The 13,290-nt window shown below is 42.1% G+C and overlaps 1 protein-coding gene across 1 annotated transcript in view; it reads right to left on the bottom strand.

The window, feature by feature from the left end:
* The window catches only part of LOC126285442 (polymerase delta-interacting protein 2), a 76,037-nt gene that overhangs the window by 24,582 nt on the left and 38,165 nt on the right, over window positions 1-13,290 (bottom strand). The window contains exon 4 of the mRNA XM_049984829.1: window positions 10,994-11,171. Within this exon, the coding sequence (XP_049840786.1) occupies window positions 10,994-11,171 (178 nt within the window). The remainder of the gene's footprint in view (window positions 1-10,993; window positions 11,172-13,290) is intronic.

Below are 13,290 nucleotides of genomic sequence, written 5' to 3'. Positions count from 1 at the left end.
TGCCATTGCCAATCTGCATTTTATATCCTCTGTAGTTCGACCATCATCAGTTATTTTGCTCCCCAAATAGCAAAACTCCTTTAGTTCTTTAAGTGTCTCATTTCCTAATCTAATTCCCTCAGCATCATCCAAATTAATTCGAATACATTCCATTATCCTCGTTTTGCTTTTGTTGATGTTCATCTTATATCCTCCTTTCAAGGCACTGTCCATTCCGTTCAACTGCTCTTTCAAGTCCTTTGCTGTCTCTAAAAGAATTACAATGTCATCGGCGAACCTCAAAGCTTTTATTTCTTCTCCATGGATTTTAAGGCCTACTCCGGATTTTTCTTCTGTTTCCTTTACTGCTTGCTCAATATACAGACTAAATAAAATGGAGAGAGGCTACAACCCTGTCTCACTCCTTTCCCAACCACTGCTTCCCTTTCATGCCCCTCGACTCTTATGACTGCCATCTGGTTTCTGTACAAATTGTAAATAGCCTTTCGCTCCCTGTATTTTACCCCTGCCACCTTCAGAATTTGAAAGAGAGTATTCCAGTCAGCATTGTCAAATGCTTTCTCTAAGTCTACAAATGCTAGAAATGTAGGTTTGCCTTTCCTTAATCTTTCTTTTAGGGTAAGTCGTAGGGTCAGTATTGCCTCACGTGTTCCAATATTTCTACGGAATCCAAACTGATCTTCCCCGAGGTCCGCTTCTACCAGTCTTTCCATTCGTCTGTAAAGAATTCGCGTTAGTATTTTGCAGCCGTGACTTATTAAACTGATAGTTCGGTAATTTTCACATCTGCCAACACCTGCTTTCTTTGGGAGGGTATTTCGCCTGTCTCGTGCATCTTGCTCACCAGATGGTAGAGTTTTGTCAGGACTGGCTCTCCCAAGGCGGTCAGGAGTTCTTATGGAATGTTGTCTACTCCGGAAGTCTTGTTTCCACTCAGGTCTTTCAGTGCTCTGTCACACTCTTCACGCAGTATCATATCTCCCATTTCATTTTCATCTACAACCTCTTCTATTTCCATAATATTGTCCTCAAGTACATCGTCCTTGTCTACACCCTCTATACAGGGTGTTACAAGAAGGTACGGCCATTTTTTAGGAAACATTCCTCACACACAAAGAAAGAAAAGATGTTATGTGGACATGTGTCCGGAAATGCTTACTTTCCATGTTAGAGCTCATTTTATTACTTCTCTTCAAATCACATTAGTCATGGAATGGAAACACACAGCAACAGAACGTACCAGCGTGACTTCAAACACTTTGTTACAGGAAATGTTCAAAATGTCCTCCGTCAGTGAGGATACATGCATCCACCCTCCGTCGCATGGAATCTCTGATGCGTTGAAGCAGCCCTGGAGGATGGTGTTTTGTATCACAGCTGTCCACAATACGAGCACAAAGAGTCTGTACATTTGGTACCAGGGTTTCGTAGACAAGAGCTTTCAAGTGCCTCCATAAATGAAAGTCAAGAGGGTTGAGGTCAGGAGAGCGTGGAGGGCATGGAATTGGTCCGCCTCTACCAATCCACCGGTCACCGAATCTGTTGTTGAGAAGTGTACGAACACTTCGACTGAAATGTGCAGGAGCTCCATCATGCATGAACCACATGTGTCGTACTTGTAAAGGCACAGGGTCTAGCAGCACAGGTAGAGTATCCCGTATGAAATCATGATAACATGCTCCATTGAGCATAGGTGGAAGAACATGGGGCCCAATCAAGACATCAACAATGCCTGCCCAAACGTTCACAGAAAATCTGTGTTGATGATGTGATTGCACAATTGCGTACGGCTTCTTGTCGGGCAACACATGTTGATTGTGAAAATTTACAATTTGATCATATTGGAATGAAGCCTCATCCGTAAAGAGAACATTTGCAATGAAATGAGGATTGACACATGGTTGAATGAAACATGCGTGGAAGTGTACCTGTGGAGGCCAATCAGCTGCTGATAGCGCCTGCACACACTGTACATGGTACGGAAACAACTAGTTCTCCCATAGCACTCTACATACAGTGACGTGGTCAACATTACCTTGTACAGCAGCAACTTCTCTGACGCTGACATCAGGGTTATCGTCAACTGCACAAAGAATTGCCTCGTCCACTGCAGGTGTCCTCGTCGTTCTAGGTCTCCCCCAGTCACGAGTCATAGGCTGGAATGTTCCGTGCTCCCTAAGACATCCATCAATTGCTTCGAACGTCTTCCTGTCGGGACACCTATGTTCTGGAAATCTGTCTCGATACAAACGTACCGCACCATGGCTATTGCCCCGTGCTAATCCATACATCATATACATCTACATCTACATCCATACTCCGCACACCACCTGACGGTGTGTGGCGGACGGTACCTTGAGTACCTCTATCAGTTCTCCCTTCTATTCCAGTCTCGTATTGTTCGTGGAAAGAAGGATTGTCAGTAGGCTTCTGTGTGGGCTCTAATCTCTCTGATTTTATCCTCATGGTCTCTACGGTGAAGGTATGTTCTCGAAACTTTAACAAAAGCCCAAACCGAGCTACTGAGCGTCTCTCCTGCAGTCTTCCACTGGAGTTTATCTATCATCTCCATAACACTTTCGCGATTACTAAATGATCCTGTAACGAAGCGCGCTGCTCTGTTGGATCTTCTCTATCTCTTCTATCAACCCTATCTGGTACGGATCCCACACTGTTGAGCAGTATTCAAGCAGTGGGCGAACAAGTGTACTGTAACCTACTTCCTTTGTTTTAGGGTTGCATTTCCTTAGGATTCTTCCAATGAATCTCAGTCTGGCATCTGCTTTACCGACGATCAACTTCATATGATCATTCCATTTTAAATCAATTCTAATGCGTACCCCCAGATAATTTATGGAATTAACTGCTTCCGGTTGCTGACCTGCTATTTTGTAGCTAAATGACAAGGGAACTAGCTTTCTATGTATTCGCAGCACATTACACTTGTCTACATTGAGATTCTATTGCCATTTCCTACACCATGCGTCAATTCGCTGCAGATCCTCCTGCATTTCAGTACAATTTTTCATTGTTGCAACCTCTCGATACACCACACCATCATCTGCAAAAAGCCTCAGTGAACTTCTGATGTCATCCACCAGGTCATTTATGTATATTGTGAATAGCAACGGTCCTATGACACTCCCTGCGGCACACCTGAAATCACTCTTACTTCGGAAGACTTCTCTCCATTGAGAATGACATGCTGCATTCTGTTATCTAGGAACTCCTCAATCCAATCACACAATTGGTCTGATAGTCTGTATGCTCTTACTTTGTTCATTAAACGACTGTGGGGAACTGTGTCAAACGCCTTGCGGAAGTCAAGAAACACGGCATCTACCTGTGAACCCGTGTCTATGGCCCTCTGAGTCTCGTGGACAAATAGCGCGAGCTGGGTTTCACACTACCACCTTTTTCGAAACCCATGCTGATTCCTACAGAGTAGATTTCTAGTCTCCAGAAAAGTCATTATACTCGAACATAATACGTGTTCCAAAATTCTACAACTGATCAACGTTAGAGATATAGGTCTATAGTTCTGCACATCTGTTCGACGTCCCTTCTTGAAAACAGAGATGACCTGTGCCTTTTTCCAATCTCTTGGAACGCTACGCTCTTCTAGAGACCTATGGTCCACCGCTGCAAGAAGGGGGCAAGTTCCTTCGCGTACTCTGTGTAAAATCGAACTGGTATCTCATCAAGTCCAGCGGCCTTTCCCCTTTTGAGCGATTTCAATTGTTTCTCTATCCCTCTGTCATCTATTTCGATATCTACCATCTTGTCATCTGTGCGACAATCTAGAGAAGGAACTACAGTGCAGTCTTCCTCTGTGAAACACCTTTGGAAGAAGACATTTAGTATTTCGGCCTTTAGTCTGTCATCCTCTGTTTCAGTACCATTTTGGTCACAGAGTGTCTGGACATTTTGTTTTGATCCACCTACCACTTTGACATAGGACCAAAATTTCTTAGGATTTTCTGCCAAGTCAGTACATAGAACTTTACTTTCGAATTCATTGAACGCCTCTCGCATAGCCCTCCTCACACTACATTTCGCTTCACGTAATTTTTGTTTGTCTGCAAGGCTTTGGCTATGGTTATGTTTGCTGTGAAGTTCCCTTTGCTTCCGCAGCAGTTTTCTAACTCGGTTGTTATACCACGGTGGCTCTTTCCCATCTCTGACGATCTTGCTTGGCACATACTCATCTAACGCTTATTGTACGATGGTTTTGAACTTTATCCACTGATCCTCAACACTATCTGTACTTGAGACAAAACTTTTGTGTTGAGCCATCAAGTACTCTGAAATCGGCTTTTTGTCACTTTTGCTAAATAGAAAAATCTTCCTACCTTTTTTAATATTTCTATTTACGGCTGAAATCATCGATGCAGTAACCGCTTTATTTGTGTATCAAATGGGCATCTGCCAACTCCGCATTTGTAAACATTGCACTGACTGCAAAACCATGTTCATGATGAACACTAACCTGTTGATGCTACGTACTGATGTGCTTGATGCTCGTACTGTAGAGCAATGAGTTGCATGTCTATACAAGCACCAAAGTCAATACTACCTTCCTTCAATTCGGCCAACTGGCAGTGAATCGAAGGAGTACAGTACATACTGACGAAACTGAAATGAGTTCTAACATGGAAATTAAGCATTTCCGTACACATGTCCACATAACATGTTTTCTTTATTTGTGTGTGAGGAATGTTTTGTGAAAGTTTAGCCGTACCTTTTTGTAACACCCTGTATACTCCTTCCACCGTTCTGCTTTCCCTTGTTTGCTTAGAACTGGGTTTTCATCTGAGCTCTTGATATTCATACAAATGGTTCTCTCTTCTCCAAAGGTCTCTCTAATTTTCCTGTACGCAGTATTTATTTCACCCCTAATCAGATAAGCCTCTACATCCTTCCATTTGTCCTCTAGCCATCCCTGCTTAGCCATTTTGCACTTGCTGTCGATATCATTTTTGAGACATTTGTATTCCTTTTTGCCTGCTTCATCTACTGCATTTTTATATTCACTCCCTTCATCAATTAAATTCAATATTTCTACTAGCCTTCGTCTCTTTACCTATTTGATCCTCTGCTGCCTTCACTATTTCATCCCTCAAAGCTACCCATTCTTCTTCTACTGTATTTCTTTTCCCTTTTCTGTCAATTGTTCCCTTATGCTCTCTCTGTAACTGTTACAACCTTTAGTTCTTTCAGTTTATCCACGTCCCACCTCCTTAAATTCTCCACCTTTTTGCAGTTTCTTCCGTTTTAATCTACAGTTCATAACCAATATATTGTGGTCAGAGTACACATCAGCACCTGGAAATGTCTTACAATTTAAAACCTGGTCCCTAAATCTCTTTAGTATCTCCAAGATTCTTCCATGTATACGACCTTCTTTCATGATTCTTAAACCAAGTGTTAGCTATGATTAAGTTATGCTCTGCACAAAATTCTACCAGGCGGCTTCCTCTCATTTCTTAGCCCCAATCCATATTCACCTACTATGTTTCCTTCTCTCCCTTATCCTACTCTCGAATTCCAGTCACCCTTGACTATTAAACTTTCATCTCCCTTCACTACCTGAATAATTTCTTTCATCTCATCATGCAGTTCATCAATTTCTTCGTCATCTGCAGAGCTAGTTGGAATATAAACTTGTACTACAGTAGTAAGCGTGGGCTTCATGTCTATCTTGGCCACAATAATGCATTCACTATGCTGTTTGTAGTAGCTTACCTGCACTCCTATTTTATTAATCATTGTTAAACCTACTCCTGCATTATCCATATTTGATTTTGTATTTATAACCCCTCCCCCCCCCCCCTCCCCCCCATGAACCATGGACCTTGCCGTTGGTGGGGAAGTTTGCGGGCCTCAACGATATAGATAGCCGTACCGTAGGTGCAACCACAACAGAGGGGTATCTGTTGAGAGGCCAGACAAACGTGTGGTTCCTGAAGAGAGGCAGCAGACTTTTCAGTACTTGCAGGGGCAACAGACTGGATGATTGACTGATCAGTCCTTATAACATTAACGAAAATGGCCTTGCTGTTGTGTTACTGCGAACAGCTGAAAGCAAGGGGAAATTACAGCTGTAATTTTTCCCAAGGGCATGCAGCTTTACTGTGTGGTTAAATGATGGCGGCGTCCTCTTCGGTAAAATATTTCGGAGGTAAATTAGTCCCCCATTCGGATCTCCGGGTGGGGACTACTCAAGAGGACGTCGTTATCAGGAGAAAGAAAACTGGTGTTCTACGGATTGGAGCGTGGAATGTCAGATCCCTTAATCGGGCAGGTAGGTTAGAAAATTTAAAAAGGGAAATGGACAGGTTAAAGTTAGATATAGTGGGAATTAGTGAAGTCCGGTGGCAGGAGGAACAAGACCTCTGGTCAGGTGACTACAGGGTTATAAACACAAAATCAAAAAGGGTAATGCAGGAGTTGGTTTAATAATGAAGTAAAAAATAGGAGTGCAGGTAAGATACCACAAACAGCATAGTGAACGTATTATAGTGGCCAAGATAGACACGAAGCCCATGCTCACTACAGTAGTACAAGTTTATATGCCAACTAGCTCTGCAGATGACGAAGAAATTGAAGAAATGTATGATGAGATAAAAGAAATTATTCAGGTAGTGAAGGGAGACGAAAATTTAATAGTCATGGGTGACTGGAATTCGACAGTAGGAAAAGGGAGAGAAGGAAACATAGTAGGTGAATATGGATTGGGGCTAAGAAATGAAAGAGGAAGCCGCCTATTAGAATTTTGCACAGAGCATAATTTAATAATAGCTAACACTTGGTTTAAGAATCATGAAAGAAGGTTGTATACATGGAAGAACCCTGGAGATACTAAAAGGTATCAGATAGATTATATAATGGTAAGACAGAGATTTAGGAACCAGGTTTTAAATAGTAAGACATTTCCAGGGGCAGATGTGGACTCTGACCACAATCTATTGGTTATGAACTGTTGATTAAAACTGAAGAAACTGCAAAAAAGTGGGAATTTAAGGAGATGGGACCTGGATAAACTGAAAGGACCAGAGGTTGTACAGAGTTTCAGGGAGAGCATAAGGGAACAATTGACAGAAAAGGGAAAAGAAATACAGTAGAAGAAGAATGGGTAGTTCTGAGGGATGAAGTAGTGAAGGCAGCAGAGGATCAAGTAGGTAAAAAGACGAGGGCTAGTAGAAACCCTTGGGTAACAGAAGACAAATTGAATTTAATTGATGAAAGGAGAAAATATAAAAATGCAATAAATGTGGCAGGCAAAAAGGAATACAAACGTCTCAGAAATGAGATCGACAGGTAGTGCAAAATGGCTAAGCAGGGATGGCTAGAGGACAAATGTAAGGATGTAGAGGCTTATCTCACTAGGGGTAAGACAGATACAGCCTACAGGAAAATTAGAGAGACCTTTGGAGTAAAGAGAACCACTTGCATGAATATCAAGAGCTCAGATGGAAACCCAGTTCTAAGCAAAGAAGGGAAAGCCAAAAGGTGGAAGGAGTATATACAGGGTCTATACAAGGGTGACGTACTTGAGGACAATATTATGGAAATGGAAGGGGATGTAGATGAAGATGAAATGGGAGATACGATACTGCGTGAAGAAATTGACAGGGCACTGAAAGACCTGAGTCGAAACAAGGTCCCGGGAGTAGACAACATTCCATAAGAACTACTGACAGCCTTGGGCGAGCCAGCCCTGACAAAACTCTACCATCTGGTGAGCAAGATGTATGAGACAGGCGAAATACCCTCTCAAAGAAAGCAGATGTTGACAGATGTGAAAATTACCGAACTATCAGTTTAATAAGTTACAGCTGCAAAATACTAACGCGAATTCATTACAGACGAATGGAAAAACTGGTAGAAGCCGACCTCGGGGAAGATCAGTTTGGATTCCATAGAAATGTTGGAACACATGAGGCAATACTGACCTTACGACTTATCGTAGAAGAAAGATTACGGAAAGGCAAACCTACATTTCTAGCATTTGTAGATTTAGAGAAAGCTTTTGACAATGTTGACTGGAATACTCTCTTTCAAATTCTGACGGTGGCAGGAGTAAAATACAGGGAGCAAGAGGCTATTTACAATTTGTACAGAAACCAGATGGCAGTTACGAGAATCGAGGGCCATGGAAGGGAAGCAGTGGTTGGGAAGGGAGTGAGACAGGGTTGTAGCCTCTCCCCGATGTTATTCAATCTGTATATTGGGCAAGCAGTAAAGGAAACAAAAGAAAAGTTTGGAGTAGTTATTAAAAACCATGGAGAAGAAATAAAAACTTTGAGGTTCGCCGATGACATTGTAATTCTTTCAGAGACAGCAAAGGACTTGGAAGAGCAGTAGAACGGAATGGACAGTGTCTTGAAGTAAGGATATAAGATGAACATCAACAAAAGCAAAACGAGGATAATGGAATGTAGTCGAATTAAATCGGCTGATGCTGAGGGAATTAGATTAGGAAATGAGACACTTAAAGAACTAAAGGAGTTTTGCTATTTGGGGAGCAAAATAACTGATGATGGTCGAACTACAGAGGATATAAAATGTAGATTGGCAATGGCAAGGAAAGCGTTTCTGAAGAAGAGAAATTTGTTAACATCGAGTATAGATTTAAGTGTCAGGAAGTCATTTCTTTAAGTATTTGTATGGAGTGTAGCCATGTATGGAAGTGAAAGATGGACGATAAATAGTTTGGACAAGAAGAGAATAGAAGCTTTCGAAATGTGGTGCTACAGAAGAATGCTGAAGATTAGATGGGTAGATCATATAACCAATGAGGAAGTATTGAATAGGATTGGGGAGAAGAGAAGTTTGTGGCACAACTTGACCAGAAGAAGGGATCGGTTGGTAGGACATGTCCTGAGGCATCAAGGGATCACAAATTTAGCATTGGAGGGCAGCATGGAGGGTAAAAATAGTAGAGGGAGACCAAGAGATGAATACACTAAGCAGATTCAGAAGGATGTAGGTTGCAGTAGGTACTGGGAGATGAAGCAGCTTGCACAGGATAGATTAGCATGGAGAGCTGCATCAAACCAGTCTCAGGACTGAAGACAACGACAACAACAACAACAACAACAACAACAACATTTATAACCCTGTATTCACCTGAACAGAAGTCTTATTCCTCCTGCCACCAAACTTCACTAATTCCCACTATATCTAACTTTAACCTATCCTTTTCCCTTTTTAAATTTTCTAACCTACCTGCCCGATAAAGAGATTCGATATTCCATGTTCTGATCTGTAGAACACCTGTTTTCTTTCTCCTGATGTCCTTTTGAGTTGTCCCCATCCGGAGATCCGAATGGGGGACTATGTTACCCCTGGAATATTTTACTCAAAAGTACGCTATCATCATTTAACCATACAGTAAAGCTGCATGCCCTCGGGAAAAATTATGGCTGTAGTTTCCCCTTGCTTTCAGCCGTTCGCAGTACCAGCACAGCAAGGCCGTTTTGGTTAGATCTGTCAATCATCCAGACTGTTGCCCCTGCAACTACTGAAAAGGCTGCTGCCCCACTTCAGGAACCACACATTTGTCTGGCCTCTCAACAGATTCCCCTCTGTTTTGGTTGCACCTACGGTATGGCTATCTGTATCGCTGAGGCATGCAAACCTCCCCACCAATGGCAAGGTCCACAGTTCATGGGCTGGTTGAGTGGATAGTACGTAGGATATTCCTTATTTCGGGGCACGACGAGATGTAGTCGAAAGCCTGACAGACAATGTGATTCAGTTGTTCCAGTCCTGGTCAGTACTGAGTTATGAGGTGAGTGCTCCTTTGTGGCTGAACACTGGGTATGTGGGAGGTGGCAAATGACTAGAGAGACGAGGCACAGAAGATCTGTTTTTGTACAAAGCTGGGAGGGTAATTTTAGTGTGAAGGCCTCAGTGAAACCCTTTGTGTATTTGGCTAGGCTGTATGAAAGGGGCTTCTTGGTGTGAAATGGGTGGCAGCTGAAGAAGTGGAGGTATGCTTATAGTTTGTAGGTTTGATATGGATGGAGGTACTAATGTAGACATCCTTAAGGTGGAGGTAAACATTGAGGAGGTGGCTTGTTGGGCTGAGGAGGACCCGGTGCACTGAATGGGGGAGAAGGTGTAGAGGTTCTGAAGGCATGTGGATAGCGATCCCTTACCCGAAGTCAAGAACGCAAAGTGTTATCAATGAATCTGAATCAGGAGAGGAGTTTGGCATTCTGCGTGGTTAAGAATTCCTCCGGATGGCATTATCTCCATTTATCTGCAGTGTCAGTAACATAAAAACTGAAAATAAAAATAACTGATTTCCGCATAGGAACTCAACCCCACAAGTCTCATTACCGTTCTGTACACTGCCTGTTGCCTGGAAACTATGGCAACCTAAATGGCTCGAGCTTCACCCGAGCTATCAAAAATGCTATTTTTTCTGAACTCTGTGCCATCTGGAGCTCCCACTTCTGTCATTTTCATTTCTGGTCAACCCCTGTTTTGAAATCTGAAGAGTAGATGCAGTTCCCTTGTAAGTTAAAAAAAAAGAGTCAACGGATTAATGTTCTCTAGCACGTTCTCAATAAAATTTGATTTATATATAAAATTGGAATGATCTAAGTGTTCATGTAGTCTGATGAGTCAACTTAGAAAATTTTCATCAAGTAACATATGGCATCAGCTTAACCAGATGACAGTCACTCACACCTCAACATCAAATCAAATAATAATATATAGTGTCTTTCATGTCATTTTTGTAAGTACAGCAAGCTTACACGAGTTTAATCGCTGGTTGCAAAATTTAACATGATCTTAACTTATAATAAAGGCAAGTTGCAGTTGCTTTTAAGAGTTAAGAAGTGTTTACCATAATGGAACAGCACATTTCAAAAATTAACATTCCATCTCAATGCCAGAACCTGAGTAAGTGCAACCAGAAACAATGAAATACTTCAAACAGATCTTCAAACTTATTCACAAAATCAATATAATTTACCTCTGTCTGGCACATGAGACAAGAATTTGTCAACCAGTTCATGATGCAGTGGCTGCTTTTCAGTAGTTGTGTATGGCAGTACATCCTCATGGGCTACATAGTCCAAGCCTGGTATAGCATACAAGCTACGACTGCTGTCTTGGTTACCAAGAAACGTAACTGCCTCTGTTTGTGCTCGCTGAAACAAATCAGAGACATTATTTAACTGAAAATAAACCATGTCTGTGAACTCAAATGACAATCTGTTAGCAATTCACAATTATAATCAGCTCAATAGTGAACCAACTGTATCTGCAAACATTGCTCCACTGTAACGACAATAAAGTCTGAATAAAAACATCAGCTGACACCTGTGGGCTAGATCATAACATACTGGGGCTTTCATGACCTTGGAATATCTTCCTTTGGGACTAGTAAGCCTTACAGAGAAAAGCATATGAAGCCAAGAGTGGTGAGCATTTCAGCAGGGATCCACAGATATCATCAGTGCCAGTCCCACTGTTTTTCCATGTCTTCTCATGGACACCAATCGGGCAATGTACCCCCCTGGGTTGACCAACAAGCAAGTCATAGATTATCAACATCGGTCTCAGCCAATCGAGCAGATTAGTTGTATCAATCCATGTGGCTTTGTAACTGGGGGCCCAGCAAGTCAGTGGCAGCAACAGTGTTCATCAAGGATGTATCAACTAAGCAGTCCAGAGTCAACACTTAGCAGCAGTCTGAAGCGAGAAGTCGCAATTCTAGAAGCAGCAGTCTATAGTAAACAGCTCATGTAAATGTCTAACCTGGAATATATGTTTTGGTTTACATGTGTGTTGCAATGATAAGAATTCAATTATACTATATTAATTATGTAGTGGTGTTCCGGAATCCAGTCACAACTGAGGTGATCACTGGCGTAAGTGATGGGATGCAGTTTACCATGCCCCTTAATTGCATATCGTAGTATTTGTGGCCAACTGTTGCAGCTAAACAACATATGACATGGGTACCCAGAATGGCAGATTAGGCATGTGTTATGCCCCATGACAACAATACAACCTGTGGAGACTAAAGAAGTAACAGACATAGTATTAGCCACTGTCTTTATACTGTACATTGGCACAACATCATCAGGAAAAACTGGACACACAATTGAAGAAGCACCGAGTAAAAACTGTCTTTTTCCTGTCCAATAAAACATGGGCATTATTGGGAAGCATCAAAGATGATCTCAGTTTGTGGAAGGTAGGCATATACCAGGTTCCATGTCACTGTGGAAAAAAATACTGGACAGTGCACACCGTCCAAGACCATTGTTGAAGACACCAGAGGCACACACTCGACTGATGTATCCCAACAATTCAGCGGTCACTGAGCACTGTTTATCCGAGAATCGTGGGGTGGAGAATGAATGGACCAGGGTCTTGGCACAGACTTCCATATACTGGAGAAGTGTCATTAGAGAGACCATAGAAATTCATACCAGGGGTGGTCTCAAGCTGAGATTGCAGCTATAATCTTAGCAAGAACGAGCACTGAGTTCAATTACAAAAACTTTCAGCAAAGAAAATGATCTGGCGACCAAGTTGAACAGGGCTCCTATATCAACACTATCACAGCCTCTTAGCCCAGAATTTTTAATTAATGAAGACACCAGCCATGAAAGCCGACACGTTATGACTACTACAGAAGCCAACACTAGCAACTCCTCAAACATCAATGTGCAGCCATGAGTGTGGACTGTGGAGGGAACAGCTTGTGGGATCATGTGATAACAGATGGCCGCACGGCCTCTGGAGCTCAGTTTGTCAGCTCACGTTCGATCAACAAATACGCCAAGAGAAATTGAAGAATCACATCATACAAAAGATTGACTGCTACTTAACACACGGAGGAGGCATTCAGTGGCAGACAGGCATACAGTGGTGCATGCATACACACATGTACACTGGAAACAACAAGTGTATGTGTGTATGTGTGTGTGTGTGTGTGTGTGTGTGTGTGTTTTAGCAGCGTCTGATCAAGGGCTTACACCCTTTGTCTGACAGATAATACTACCTAGCAGTTCTTTTTTTATGTGCCTGTCTGCAACTCAACACCTGAACTATGTGGTTAGTTGCAATCTATCAGTTTTCTTCAGCTGAACGTTGGGAATAGAATTTTTTCCTTTTTTTTTTCCTTTTGCTTTGTTGTGATGAAGCCATGAAAAACCTTATCTTCTGACCGGTTTGATGCGGCCCATCATGATTTCCACTCCACCTGCAACCTACGTTCTCAATTATTTGCTGGATGTATTCCAATCTCTGTCTTCC

This window comes from Schistocerca gregaria, chromosome 8 (assembly GCF_023897955.1).
Source record: "Schistocerca gregaria isolate iqSchGreg1 chromosome 8, iqSchGreg1.2, whole genome shotgun sequence".
In the NCBI taxonomy this organism is placed as follows: domain Eukaryota; kingdom Metazoa; phylum Arthropoda; class Insecta; order Orthoptera; family Acrididae; genus Schistocerca; species Schistocerca gregaria.
The sequence above is the reverse complement of the archived record's forward strand: the minus strand, read 5'-3'. Positions and strand labels throughout refer to the sequence as shown.